At 38.2% G+C, this 15,732-nt stretch overlaps 1 protein-coding gene across 16 annotated transcripts in view; it reads right to left on the reverse strand.

Annotated features, from left to right (window-relative positions):
• Positions 1–11,989, reverse strand: part of LOC143674416 (uncharacterized) — a 149,083-nt gene extending 137,094 nt beyond the window's left edge. For 6 of the 16 annotated variants that reach the window (XR_013171041.1, XR_013171039.1, XR_013171038.1 and 3 more), the window contains exons 1-5: positions 11,438–11,981; positions 10,900–10,959; positions 2,443–2,589; positions 1,562–1,597; positions 1,228–1,354 (exon numbers count right to left, since the gene is read on the reverse strand). Coding sequence is in view for 1 of the 16 variants with exons in the window: in XM_077150115.1 (XP_077006230.1) it covers positions 1,228–1,354; positions 1,562–1,597; positions 2,443–2,589; positions 10,900–10,914 (325 nt within the window). In the remaining 15 variants the exon portion in view is untranslated. The other 10 variants (XR_013171045.1, XR_013171044.1, XR_013171043.1 and 7 more) reach the window with 10 other exon arrangements.
• Positions 11,990–15,732: the final 3,743 nt, after the last annotated feature.

Raw genomic sequence — 15,732 nt, forward strand, 5'->3', positions numbered from 1 at the left:
AGAGATATAAAGAGATCCTAAAATAAAAAGACAACAACCCAATTTAAAAATGGGCAAAAGACTTGAATAGACATTTTTCCAAAGAGGAAATACAAATGGCTAAAAAGCACAGGAAAAGATGTTGAACATCCCTAGCAATTAGGGAAATGCAAATTAAAACCACAATGAGATATTTCACACCTACTAGAATGGCGACTATTAAAAAACAGGAAACTACAAGTGTTGTAGAGGATGTGAAGAAATAGGGACACATATTCATTGCTGGTGGGAATGTAAAATGGTATAGTTGCTGTGGAAGACAGCTGCTGTTTCCTTAGGAAGTTTAGAATTGCCATAGGATCCTGCAATTCCACTACTAGGTATACAGTCAGAAGAATTGAAAGCAGGGACACAAATAGACATTCATATACCAATGTTCATGGTGCCATTATTTCCAATTGTCAAAAGATGGAAACAACCCAGGTATCCATCAATTAATGAATGGATAAAAATATGGTATATACATATTTAGCTGTAAGAAGAAAGTCAAAGCATGTGACAACTTAGATAAAACTTGAAGACACTTATGTTGGGTGAATTAAGTCAGACACAAAAGAACAAATATTGTATGATCTCATATGGACTAAATATAACTAGCAAACTCATAGTTGTTAATATCTATAATGTAGGTCAACAGCAGATAAAATGAGGGCAGAAAATGGGCTGCTGATACTTAATTTGTGGAGAATTTTTAAAAAGGTTATGTTTGGAAATGGACAGAGGTGATGGTAGCACATTATGTATAATTAACGGCAATGATATGTGGGTGTGACTGTGGTTGAAAAGGAAAGTTTAACATTTTGTATGTCGCTAGAAGGAAAGCCAGAAGATGAAACACAGGACAGTGTAACATAGTGAACCCTGTTGTGGGTGAAATGTTCTAGAATTGATTGTGGTGATGAAAGCACAACTCTGAATATGTTAGAAGACATTGATTGTACACTTTAGATGGGTTATATAGTATGTGAATTTATCTCAATGAAACTGCTTTTAAAATAAATAAATAAATACAAATGGGGGAGGGGAACTCAGATTTTTACTTAGGTAACAACATATCTCTTTTCTTTCTCTAAGAGTGGTTTAGAAACTCTGATATTTTAATCTCATGTCCTATCTTAAACACTTAAAACACCCAGAGCTTTTAACAACCAAGAGAATAAAAATTCTCTGAAGAGAAGTTGTCCTCACCCACTAAGACCAGGTTGCCATAGATCTCCAGCATCACCTCTCTGTACAGGTCCCTTTGCATGGGGTCTAGTTGCTCCCACTCTTCCTCAGTGAAGTCCATGGCCACATCCTTGAATGTAACAGGTTCCTAAAACACCAATGAACAGGAATTCCGCTTCAGTGAACAAACAGCTACAAAAATGTTTGGAGTACAAGGGGCAAACCTGAAAATCTTGAGAAAGGGTAGACAGAATAACAGGGATATCAGAGTTTTGTCCCAAACTATAAGCATAATTTAAAGAATAAAAAAAATTAAGAGGGTGGTGCAACAGTGGCTCAGTGGCAGAACTCTTACCTGCCATGCCAGAGACCTGGGTTCGTTTTCCGGTGTCTGCCCATACAAGAAAGAAATAGACACACGTATCTTATGCAGAAGCTCATTAATCCTAATAATATGAAGAACTAAAAAATCAGTAAGAAAGAGAAGAAAAAAATGTTCTAATTGAAAAACTGGCTAATGAAAAACAGCCTGAACAGATAATTCCTAGAAGAATATTAAATGGTTAATAAACACGTGAAAAATATGTCCTTTCTGATCAATTAACAAAGAAATGGAGATGTGAATTAACAAAAAAATATAATTTTACCTATCCATTTGGCAAAAATGAATAAGCAAAATAGACTTATATCACCTATTATAATGAGAGTATAAGAAAACAGGTACCCTTATATACTGCTGACAAGAGGATAAATTGATAACAATATTTTTTGGAAAGCAATTTGGCAGCATTTATCAAACATATCCTTTGATCCAGCAATTCTAATTCTAGAAATTCATCCTAATTAAGATAATTAGTAACTTCCTTGTTGATAAATCCAATGGAAAGTTTTCAATCTTTTTCATACTTGACTTACTGGCTTTATTTGACACTGCTGATCACATGGTCCTCTTCAACACTCTCTCCTCCCAGGATGGATAGTCCCTGCATTTTCCTCTTACTTCTCTGATCACTCTTTCTCAATCTCTCTCCCTACTCAACTCATCAACATTGGTGTTCCTAGGGTGGATCCTAGGCCTTCTTTTCCCTCTATTCACTCTCCCTATGTGATTTCATATTTTCCAATAGCTTCAAATGCTATGTGAATGTTGACAACTCTTGTATTAGTTAGGGTTCTCTAGAGAAACAGAATCAACAGGAAATATTCGTAAATATAAAATTTATAAAAGTGTCTCACATAACCGTGGGAACGCAGAGTCCAAAATCTGTAGGGCAGGCTGTGAAGTTGATGATTCTGATGGGAGGGTCTGGACAGACTCCACAGGAGACGCTTGCAGGTCAAAGCAGGAAGAGAACCTGTCTCTTCTGAATCCTCCTTAAAAGGCTTTCAGTGATTAGATTAAGCATCAGTCATTAAAGAGGACACTCCCCTTAGCTGAATGCAAATGGAATCAGCTGTGGATGTAGCCTATGTGATCATGACTTAATTCTATGAAATGTCCTCATAGCAAAAAGACAGGCCAGCACTTGCCCAACCAAACAGGTACCACTACCTGGCCAAGTTGACACATGAACCTGACCATGACATCTCAATTGTACATTGGCAACTGAGACCAGAAGCCAGTCCTGGAGCTGCAGACTCAACTACTTATTAGATGAATATCTAATGTGAAGCACAGTGCCTGATATATAGTGGGAAGCCAATAAATATCTACCAAACAAAATAGAATAGATCCTCAATATCTGAAGATTCCATATTTGTGAATTTGCCTACTTGCTAAAATTTCTTTGTAACCCCAAAATCAGTACTTGTGGTGCTTTTGTAGTCATTAACAGAGCAGTGAAAATTTTGAGTCACACAATGTGCACACTCCAAGCTGCAGCAAAGCTCTCCTTGTTTCAGCTCCCATACAATAAACAAGTATCCTTTTCATGGTATACTTAGTGCCATGTTTTCAGATTGTTTACTTTTTGTTGGTGACCTGTTTAAAATGGTTCCCAAGCATAGTGCTAAAGTGCTGTTTATTGTACCAAAGCACAAGAAGGCTGTCATGTGTCTTATGGAGAAAATACACACATTACATAAGCTTGGTCAAGCATGAGTTTCAGTGCTGTTGGCTGTTAGTTCAATGTTATGAATTAACAGAAACATAAATAAAACAAGGTTATATACTGACTAGATGACAAAAATGTGACCAAAGCTTGAAGGAACCTAACCATGCAAATCTAGGAGCAACTGTTCAGTATTCACTATTTCAGTATTTGAAGCAACAGTTATAAAGTATGACTACTTCAAATAACAAGAATCAACTGTAAATATCCACTTAGGTGTCTCAAAGGCATCTAAATTAATTCTGACCTTATCTACCTTCCCAAACCTGCTCCTCTTCCTTGTTCCTAACTCAGGAATTCATACCTCCAACCAGATGCTAAAATTAGAAAAACAAGTATCATCCTTGACCTCTTTGCTCCACATCCCTCATATCTAATTTATCACTGTCTTTCTAAATATCTCCTTTATCTCTACAGCTACCACTTTATTCGGAGCCACCATGATCTTTCACCAGTGCCTCCTAATTGGTCTATGTCCCCTCTTGCTTTCCTGCAATTTAATCTCTATTCTGGCTCCTTTTTTTGGTGTCCATTCCTTAAATATCTGTTGTCCTCAAGGCTCTTCTCTGGTTATCTTCTTTTTCCTCTCCTCTCACTATCAATTGGATAATCTCAACCAAGTCCATGGTTTTAATGATTATATACATGGTATAACTCATAAATTTGTATCTTTAGGCTAACTATCTCTCAGATCTTGACAGCTAACTGCCTTCTAGACTTGTTTTCCCTCGAGCACTTCAAATTATCTTACAATTCTCCCCAATCTTGCAAACACTACCTCTATCTCCTCTGTTCCTTATTTCAAGGAAGAGCACCACCATTCAAGAAGCTGCCCAAAACTTAACTCTTAGCCTTAACTAATGCTCTTCCTTGCATTCCCCACAACTATACACAGATCCGTATTATGTGTTACACATACTAGTGTTTTAGATACATATTTGCAGGTGTCCATGTTCTTTATATATTTACATAGACAAATTCCATTAATATTACATTTCAAAGTTAGGTTCACTGAATGGCACCTAATTAGGCAAGCTGATATCTTCCGTAATAAAATAATGCTGGGAAGGCATTATTCTGCCTACCACACCCACTGATTAGTATACGGTATAGAATAGTATAATTTTTCTTCAGCATTTTTTCAAACAAGTCTTGTTGCATCATCCTTAGTCTTGTTGTATTCCTCCTATTCGGTATATGTCCCCATCTCTTCCATTTGTTGCTAGTGACTCTCTGCGAGGCACATAATTATACCATAACATTGCTAGGGCCATAACTAATCCAAAGGACACTGGAGCAAAAATAGCAATGCATCATCCTGGACCCAGTACTGGTTCCAGGGGTATGACCCAAGCAGGCCAATCAGAGTCTGTGCTGGTTTGAAAGGAAGTATGCCCCCTAAGAAAAACCATGTTTTGATATAAATCCCATTTCTAAAAGGCAGAATAATCCTTATTCAATACTATATATTTGAAACTATAATGAGATCATCTCCCTGGTTGATGTGATTTAGTCAAGAATGGTTGTTAAACTGGGTTAGGGGATGATATGTCTCCACCCATTTGAGTGGGTCTTGATTAGTTTCTGAAGTCCTAAAAAGAGGAAACACTTTGGAGAGAGAGATTCAGAGAGAGCAGAGAATGCTGCAGCATCACGAAGCAGAGAGTCCACCAGCCAGCGACCTTTGGAGATGAAGAAGCAAAAGGCCTCCCAGGGAGCTTCATGAAACAGGAAGCCAGGGGACAAAGAGTCCACCAGCCAGCGACTTTTGGAGATGAAGAAGGAAAACGCCTCCCAGGGAGCTTCATGAAACAAGAAGCCAGGAGACAAAGCTAGCAGATGACGCCGTGTTCACCATGTACCCTTCCAGCCGAGAGAGAAGCCCTGACTGTGCTTGCCATGTGCCGTCTAACTTGAGAGAGAGACCGTGAACTTCATCAGCCCTCTTGAACCAAGGTATCTTTCCCTGGATGCCTTTGATTGGACATTTCTATAAACTTGCTTTAATTGCGACATTTTCTCGGCCTTAGAACTGTAAACTTGCAACTCATTAAATTCTCCCTTTTAAAAGCCATTCCATTTCTGGTATATTGCATTCCAGCAGCTAGCAAACTAGAACAGAGTCCTTCTCTGAAAACTGAGATGGAACATCAACTCTTCCTCTTTCCCCTTGGATCATGAGCCATAATGCTGTGACCCAAGACATGCTGGTGGACATGTCATATGCACACCTCCTTCCTGATGCTGCAACAAGTGGAAGAGCCTAAAAAGAATGAAGACAACAAACAGAAGCCCAAAAAGCCCTGGAGAAACAGAGATCAGATTTTTGTGGTATTCAAATCTCACAATTTTGTTGACCTGCAGCTGGCCCCATCCCCCATTTCAGAAAATGCTTCTGAGGCAATAATTTCTGCTTTACTTAGGTTAGTTTGAGTTGAATTTATACCAATTGGGTGAAACAGTCCTACATTAAATGCTTAAACTGATGCATTACATGCTTCATCTGTTAACTTTGTTTCCTCTATTATGTTGTAACCCTCATGATATCAGAATTCACGCCATTGTTCTGTTGACTTCTTCTTATAATCTGATGGTACTAGGTTTATTTTAAAAGCTCCAAAAGGATTTTCTGGTCTATGTCTTACTTACATGTTATTAGGAGAAAATAAATATAAATAAAACAAAAGTTATCCACCCTGTGAAAAAAAACAGAATGCAAAGATTACTTAATCTGTCCTTCTTTTTGATTGCCCAGCACCCTTCCTATGTCTGGGGAATTCTTCAACAAAGGAATCTATGTGTTTCCAAGGTAGAACCCAGAAACTTGCTTCCCAGCATCCCTTGCAGCTTTGGTATGCCAATCGAATCACTTGTATAAGTCTTCAAATTTGGAAGCTAGTGGCTGGAAATGGTAAGGGTGGCAGCAGAGACATTCAGCTTCTTGAAGCAGTGGAAGCAAAGCTTTTAGAGATGGTGCCTGGTGCTCTAGGTCAGCAGTGCAAGCTGTGGTGTCTAGCCCAGCAGCAGTGGTATCTGGTCTCTCCACTGGGACAGTCCTGAGGTGTGGTTTGAACATTATTCCAGACTGTGTATCTTCAGGTCTGTTTCTCTGGTATTTGAGGAGATTCAGTGAGCTACAAACTATCCTTCAATAAATTCCTTTTAGCTAGAGTGAGATTTGATTATCTGAGCCAAAGAACTTAGGCTGATAGAGTTACCATTAGAAAATCTATCATATTTGTAATCATTGCAGGTGAAAGAAAAAAATCTATATGATCATCTCAGAGAAAGGCAAAACAGCATTTAACAAAATAGAACAAATTCTAATTTAAAAATACTTTTAAAAGATATTGTTCTACGGAATGATGAAAAGTTAAGAATGTTTGCGTTTGGTATTTTTTTGTATTTAAAATAAATAAATAAATAAATAATTTATAATAAAGAAATAGATATTTAAAGTTAAAAAAATTTTTTTAAAAAGACATTGTTCTAGGTATTAGGGATACATCAGTGAAATAAGTAGACACAATATAAACCCAAATGAGAGTAACACGTATCAATATGCAATGTTAATTTTTTAAAAAACATAATACCATGAGTGTTGTTTAGGAGTTCAGAACCCTTCTGATAGATGATATTGATAGTCTTTTAACCTTCACTTCCACAAAATGTAAAGTTTTCATTTGATTAAGAAGACATTATTCCTATTTTCAAGCAAATTTGGATTCCTTATAAACTAAATACCAGGTGCATCTACAGCTACAGCCATACTCAATAGAGCTGCTAGGTATTAAAATGCCCTTGATAAGAATCAGTAGTTTTAGCAATAGGCAGACAGGTATTTTATGAATTAAAAAGTACTTTTTTAAAATCACTTAAAAGCCAGTGCTTTTCTTCCAAACTACTGCACTATAAAACTTAGAATAGGAGTAAGATGTGAGAGATTTTTAGGTATAGTTATTTATATTTATTGTAGTTCTAAGGAGAAAGATTAAGTTGTACTAACGGAAGGATTTAAAACTGAAATTCAGAGTCTTTTTTTTTACATCTTTAAAGTAATTTTTTTAACATCTTTAAAGTAATTCATTAATCATTTATCAGTTTAGAAATTCAACCATCAATATCATTAATGTTTAGTCTATTATTTGTAACTTTTGTTTTCTAAAATTATATGTGACTAGACACGTTAAAGACATATATTCTGGATATTTAGTCACTGTTTTAATTTTGTTTCTCATACATCACAAATCTATTTCCCACATAAAGCATTCATTGCAATATAGTGAATTAATGTAAAATTACTAAATCTTGGAGCTACCAACTTTAGAAACAAATCTGATCAAAGTAAATCAGGTATGAATTTTCAACTCTTAATTATGAGAAGATATGGAAGTTGGTTATGAAAACATTCAAGTCTGACAGTATTTGTTAAGTAGTTTTTTATATTTACCCAGGAAAATACATAAAATTGGATTTATTCTTAGTTAATAATTAATAATCACATTAATTACATTTTGTATTTTTGTAAAATTTATTCCTAAATAAAACAGACATTTGTTATTAAAAATGCCTAAAACCATAATTTTTAATGACCAACTCTAGGGTTTATTTTAACTATGAGAGAAGTAAGTACAAGTGTATATATAGCTGTACCACTAAGGGTATGCTTAAAGATCACTTGCAGTATTGAAAAGTCTTTCATCTATAATGATACTAAATATAATGAATAGTACAGGCACACATAAATTAGCTGCTTTTTCTGAAACCTCTAAGCCTATGATCCACTAGATATACATGAAGTATAATCTCTGGTTCTTCTTCATATTCCTTGTTTTTAAAATATCTGTGCAGTACAGTTGTAGCAGGTATTCACTTGGCTGAGGATTTTTTCTAACTGCTACACATTCTTTCTATATGAGATAAATGCACTGACAACTCTGACTCTCTGACCTAGCCCACTAGTTTGAAAGAGTACTGGCTTGTGTTTCAAGGCCAGATACTTAAATTATGACTTTTTTCTTAGACTATGTACTGGGATAATTGTTATTCATCTATGGAAAGAAATTGTGATAATAAACAACAAACGTTTCAAATATCTCCACCCCTAAAAGAAGAAAGCTTAGTAGCTTTTCATTTATTTTTGTCTGAGAACAATAGTACTTATATTTATGATAGAAAATGGAAAATAAGAGAAATTACAGAAAAAACGTACAAAGTACATAATCATATTACCTCACCCAAAGATAACTATTTACATTTAGGTGTATATAGGTATGTATAAATAACACTGGGGATATTCTCTACAACTTCTTTTTTAACAGTTTTCAATGAAAACATCATGAATGTTCCCCCATAATAGTAAATATTCTTTTATAGTTGAATTGTTAATGGCTGTGTACTTGTTCATCTCATAACTTTATCATCATTTACTTAACAATCATACTACTATGTTGGACACTTAAAGTTGCTTCCCAGTTTTCATTATTATAATAATAAGTAAGTTACATCCTTGTACTTAATTTTATATATTTATCAGATCTTTTCCTTAGGGTAAAATCCTAAAAGCAGAATTATTGGGTCAAAGTTTACAGTCACTTTTAACACTTTTGACACATATTTCCATAAGTCCTCCAAAATATATGTGGCAAAATAATATTTAATTTAGAAGCATTTGGCAGTCCTGATTTTACTAGCATGCATCTCTGACAATTTGATGGTTGAAAAAGTAGAAAAATGATTATATTAAATTAAATTAAAATGTCAGATAGTAGAAACATAGCAAATATACCAATAACTAAAACAAATACAAATGGACTAAACTTGACAATTAAAAAGGCAGAGATTGTCAGACTGGGGAGGGGTCCAGTTATAAACTATTAACAAAAGACATATTTAAAGTATGAGAACATGAAAAGCTGAAAGTGAACGTTCAGAAAAAGAAAAAAACAGGCAAATAACCAAAAGAAAGTTGGAACAACTATATTAATATAAGATAAAGAAGATTTCTAGACAAAAAAAACATCATTAGTAATAGAAAAGGTCACTGTAGAGGAATAAAAAGTTCAAATTTCTATGAACAGTTTAAAACTTCTATGTGCCTCTTAAAACAGCCTTAAATTACATAAAGCAAAAAGAGAAGGGCTGGGGGAAGGATTGTGGGAAAATGGAGGAATTGGAAGCTCCAGGAATAAGGCTTTTTGGGGGAGGACACTGGAAAAGTTTTGGTAATGGATGGTGGTGATGGTAGCACAACATTGTGAATATAATTAACAGCATTAAATCATATGTTTGAATGTGGTTTAGGATGTAAATATAATACTAGAAAACAAAACTTTTTTTAAAATCCAGAGACTCTCACAACCCAGTGGACCCTAAGTTAAACCATAGATCACAGTTAACAGCACAATTATAATGTTCTTTCATTAATTGAATCAAATGGACCACCCCAATAAAAAATGTTTAATGATAGAGGGGCATATACAAATCCTGTATTTTATGCATAACTGTTGTGTAAACTCGTAACTTCTCTAATAAAATATTAATAAATAAAAATTACGTAAAAATAAACAAACAAAAACAGAACTTAGAGAAATCTACCACTCAGAAATTCTACACATTTTTCTTAATTATTGATGGGTCAAGTACATCAGTAAAAATGCAGAAAATCTGAACAAGTCAGATCTTATGGATACACACAGAAGTTGGCACCTACCAGTTAGAGAATATGCATTCTCCTCAAGTATACATGAACCATTTTTAAAAACTGATCATGGTTACTAGGTCAATAAAGCAATTACCGGCAACAAAACGAACACATTAAAGAGGTACAGAAGTTAATCATATACTCAAATCTCTTTAAGAAATGAAAGCTTACCTCCTTCAGGAAGTTTTCACTAATCACCCCAGTCTATACTGATTTTTCCACTTCTCTAGTAGTGATACCATCAATTTACTTCTCCAACTGACATTTAAGTATGACTTCCTTCTATTATATTTGATGTATACATGATATAGTTTTCACTATTTCATCTGTGTATACATTTTCTCCCCAAAGAAAATAAACACTGTTTTAGGTAAGAACTGTATCAATTCTATTTGTTCTATTCTTACAAATGAGCCCAGAGTGGCCCTAAGTGGATGATGAATGAGTGACATATTAGGTGAAAAAGAAACCAGACCTTAAGCAGGGCACCAAGCAAGGAAAAAGAACATTTCCTTCCCAACCCTTCATTTCACAGATTAAGCCCAGCCCTGTAGATGTAAACAATTTAGGCTCAGACCCTTGATGGGAAGATTTATCCATCCAAGCACAGGCAACAGATGTATACCGGCTCATTATTTAATAGTTTGGTAACCCTGATAAGTCTCTTAACCCTACCGACCCTGGCGCCACATCTGTACAATGGGAATAATATTCACTTCTTACAACTGTTGTATTAAAAGAAAAGTCAGTGTTGTCTGTCTAGCATGCAGTAAATGCCCCATAAAAGTTGGTTTCCTTCCCCTTTCTTAACGAAGAGAATTTCTCTCTTTTCTCCAGAGCAGACACACTCTGAACTGAGAAAGGAAAAATGCATCTCACCTGGAAATTGGTCATTTCTTCCTCCTCTTGAGCAAGGTCAGAGTATTAAGGAAGTCAGAGCTGGAGAAGAAACAAGCCATGAGAGAAAAGGCCTGCTTTTGGAGCAACCAGAGTGGCCAGGTGGGACAACAGTTTTCCGTCTCACCTGAACCATCCCCTCAACTACCTTACCCTATGTTATCTTTTCTTTTCCACGCTACAGATTGTTCACCATTTCACGTCTCCTCTCTTTTCTGAGTCAAAGCCTCCGTTGGTCTCTCTCTGAAAGTGGTCAGTAACCTCTGCAGCCCCAGCAGCTCCAAAACCCCTTCCTTCAGTCTTGCCTCGGGTTACAGGTGTGTCCTCTCAAGATGGGTTCCTACTGCCTTCATTCTTAAGAGCATGGCTTGTGCAGACGGGACGTGTGCGCTCAGGGACAGCTTTACTTTGGCTACCATCTTTCTCCTGAGCCCCAAATCTCCGTTCCTCAGCAGAACTCCCACAGTCAGAATCCCAGTCAGGCTCAAGAGTACACTTAAGCACCTTCCAGAAAACCTACCTGGAGAACCTCAGGTTAGGGAGCGCTGGTCACGGGGACTGCAGAGCAGGCGACCAAACATAGGAGGGAGAAACCTGAGGCCCGAAAGGATGGAAGTATCTGCACAGATTGCTCCGTGAGGGAGACAAGCGGCAAACCTGCACGGAATAGCGGGGCACAAGGCAGCCGAGCCAAGGCTGAGTCTGAGGAGAGAAGGGCTCCTGGAGCCATTTGGGCGGCAGATAGGACTAATGCACCTGTCTGAAGTAAGCAGCGCTGGTTGAAGGAGCTGCCTTCAAGAATTTAGAAGGATTTCATCCTTCACAGACAAATCGCGAAAACGCCACCGATTGTTTTGGGGACGATCGCTCCCCGAGCCCCGAATTTAGAAATTCAAGTCCCTCAATCTGACTCCCACTCCGGCCGACTGTTCTCCATTTTAACGCTTACCCGAGTGCCCTTAGAACCGCAGTCCTGAAGCGACTATCTGCAGGCAGCGCGAAAGGCGGCCCATCCTCACCTCGCGGGCGACCAATTCTGCCGCTGCGACTACAGTGCGCCTGCGCGGAGAGAGCCCCGCGAAGTGTCCCAGAACACCCTGCGGCGCCCGGCTGCCGTGCAGCGCTGCCCCGCGACAGCTACTGGCATTACCTGTTCTGCGACCCTCATACTTCAGCTTTAGGGCTTGGAAATTCTTCGTTAGTTTTGCCAAGTGGTAGAAAAGTCACTTTTTAGTTTTAGTTCCTTGGATCCTACAAGGGAGTGCCTGGCCTCCCTCTATTTCAGATTTGGAGACTGACGCCCCACCTACCAGCTCCGGGGTGGAATGGGGTCTGACTTCAGTCTGGCTTCTTAAGTTTGGAGAGTAGGAGAGGAGAAAGGGGCAAGTGTCTAATTTGACCGATGCTGTAAGTAGTCCTGTCTGGAATGCCACTGATTCCCGGGTTCACACTCGCCTCTGTCTCGGGCAGGTATTCAAAGGTAGCGTGTCAAAGGGCCGGGATGGGGGTCCTTCTTGCCAAGTGCCCTGCTGAGGAGTTTCCCTCCTCTGTCCGCCCTCTACCCCCCGCTAATAAACTTAATTTTCCAATTGGCCAATTGGCTGCTTTCTGTCTCCCTTGCTGTTTCTCTCCAGTATCTCCCACAGTAGTCACAAAGGGTAGAAATACAGGCTTCCAACCCTCTATTGCAAGCAGCCCCATTCCATAAAGGACATTCTTGGAATCCTTCTGACTGAATTTTGTAGAAAAATGCCACAACATTCTCCCCTCAGGCTGATTAATGACACTGGTGAGGTTTGCAAAGATGGTTGAAGATAGAGACTCCGATTTAGTAGTCTTTTAGTCAGTTCTGGAAGGGTAGAGGTTTTCTGGCCTGCAGTTATTTGCGGCTCTTTTTACAACGTGGGGTACTTTTAATGCTTCAGTTGTGGATCCGCGGTCTCCATCCCAGACTAAAGGATAAATCTCACTTAATATCTATTAAGAGTTGCATTATATCCTGCACATAGATGTATCAAAACTTTTCATTAGCGCTATTTACAATATTCTGGGTTCCCTCTTCTTCCTAGCACATGGTGGGATTTCACTTTTCCAACCCTTGGATGTTAGGAGCGACCATATGACTTGATTGGCCACAAAATATGAACAGAAGTAATGTGTGTCACTTCCAGAAGCGCCAATGAACAATTTGTCATGCTATTTTTTCTCTTCTGCACCAAAGAGTGTAATATTGGGTGTGAAATGGTCCTCAGTGATCCCTTTCTCCTGGTATTTAAGCCCTTGCATAATCCCCTTCCCTTGTGTGTGGGCTGAACCTACTGACTCTTTTCTAACCATCAGATTATGCCAAAATGATACGATATTTCGGAGATTAGGTAACAAAGTCTCTGGTTCAAGGGATTGTGGGGAGATGGCAGTGTAGGGAACTTGAGGACTCAGTCCTTCCACCAAAACTATTAAACAGGAAGGAACTGAGACAACTATTTTGAAATTCCAAAGTCCAGAATACTGTGGAGCACCCTGAAAGAGCAAGAGGAAGAGGCTGATTAATTACAGTAAAGTGCAATAAAGTGATGCTCCGCATAGCCGGTTACTGGCACCCATGCCGACTCTCACCACAGGTTGCTGTGGGGTCCAGTCCCTGGCTAGCTCGCTGGTGACAGAAGGGGACATAAAAATTCTCTCCCCTAAGACTGGGGATGGGAACAGCCAATTATTGATCCTGGTATTGATTAGTGACTTCATATCACTGGGGGCCTGGTTCTAATCCACCCAGGACAAAGGCCATGACAGAGGAGACTTAAAGACACTGTGGTACCTCAGGGCTGCAGGGAATAGTTGAAGGGCTACATTTGCTAGGCAGACCAAGAAAGCTCAGCTTTGGGGAGCCATGGAAGAAGCACTTAGCAACCCTCCTGATCTCCTCCCTCAGAGCACTTTGGAGCCAGTCTGTGCCCCTTTCATGGGCCCCTGACCCTGTTTTGGCCAGGAAAGACTGACTTTGGAAATTCCTCTCCGTATACCCACCCCCAATCAAAATTTGCTCTCCAGCTGATAGCAGCTTGTGACAACAGAAGGAGTATAAGAAACCATAGAGGCAGACAGTCTGGGGCAAAGTCCTGCCTGTTTAAACACCTGGGAGAAGGAGATCTGACTCCTTGAAAACAGAGGGGGACATTCAAACTCTTGTAAACAAGGGAACTCCAAAACAAATAATAAGCACAAGCCCAGGACAAGATAGACCCAGAAAAAACAGGGAGGACCCTGCACAATGTATTTGTCTTGGGCAGACCTTGCCTTTAGGAGAGCTGAAGCTTGAGAAAATCTATTTTATCACCAGCTGATTACAAAATCAAGAAATAGACATTTCAGGGAATAATTCCCAGAGTTAACATTTTAAAATATTAAAATGGACAGTGTGCCACAAAAGAATACAAGACAGCAAAACAGGAAATGATGACCCATCCAAAGGAAGAGGATAAAAATCCAGAAAATACCAATGAAGAAGACCAGAATGTGGACATACCAAACAAAACCTTTTTTAAAAGATCTTTAAAAAGCCCAAGGTGATGATAGAAAATACAGAGAAAGAACTAAAGGGTCTTATGTGTGAGACTAAAGCAAAAAATGTTTATTTGGTACAAAATTTATATTTTGACTAGTGTATTTCCTAATATAACTTATGTGAACAGCTTAAATGAACACCATAAATACATGGAACCTTGAGTAGGGCATGAGATTTTGTTGGTTTGTCGAGAATGATGCCCCAATAAATCCCAGAGTGATTTAAACAGTGAATAAAAAAGTATTTGCAAAGTCCTCTTTGGGGAATGGTGAGAAAAGGGGAAAACTCAACTTCCCCAAGGTGAATTTTTGATAGTCTCACAAGCAGTGGGGACAACCAAAGCAATAGGCTGAGCCCCCAGTCTTGGGGTTTGTTCATATGAAACTTAACCCCACAAACGATAGGTCAAGCCTACTTAAAATTAGGCCTAAGAGTTGCCCCCAGGAGAACCTCTTTTGTTGCTCAGATGTGGCCTCTCTCTCCAGCCAACACAACAAGCAAACTCACTGCCCTCCCCCATCTACGTGAGACATGACTGCCAGGGGTGTGGACCTTCCTGGCAACGTGGGACAAAAATCCTAGAATGAGCTGAGACTCAGCATCAAGGGATTCAGAAAAACTTCTCGACCAAAAGGGGGAAGAGCGAAATGAGACAAAATAAAGTGTCAATGGCTGATAGATTCCAAACAAAGTCGAGAGGTTATCCTGGAGGTTATTCTTACGCATTAAGTAGATATCACCTTGTTATTCAAGATGTAATGGAGAGGCTGGAGGGAACTGCCTGAAAATGTAGAGCTGTGTTCCAGTAGCCATGTTTCTTTATGATCGTATAATGATATAGCTTTCATAAGCTATATCATTATGTGTGATTGTGACTGTGTGATTGTGAAAACCTTGTATCTGGTGCTCCTTTTATCTACCTTATCAACAGATGAATAAAACATATGGAATAAAAATAAATAATAGGGGGAACAAATGTTAAAATAAATTTAGATTGAAATGCTAGTGATCAATGAAGGGGAGGGTTGGCAGGTATGGTATGTATGAATTTTTTGTTGTCTTTTCATTTCTTTTTCTGGATTAATGCAAATCTAAGAAATGATCATGATACTGAATATGCAACTATGTAATGATATTATGAATTACTGATTATATTTGTAGAATGGAATGATCATAAGTTAAGAATGTTTGCTTTTTTTAATTAAAAAATTAATAATAATAATAAAAAAGAACTAAAGGGTACCAGGAAA

This window comes from Tamandua tetradactyla, chromosome 2 (assembly GCF_023851605.1).
Source record: "Tamandua tetradactyla isolate mTamTet1 chromosome 2, mTamTet1.pri, whole genome shotgun sequence".
NCBI lineage: Eukaryota > Metazoa > Chordata > Mammalia > Pilosa > Myrmecophagidae > Tamandua > Tamandua tetradactyla.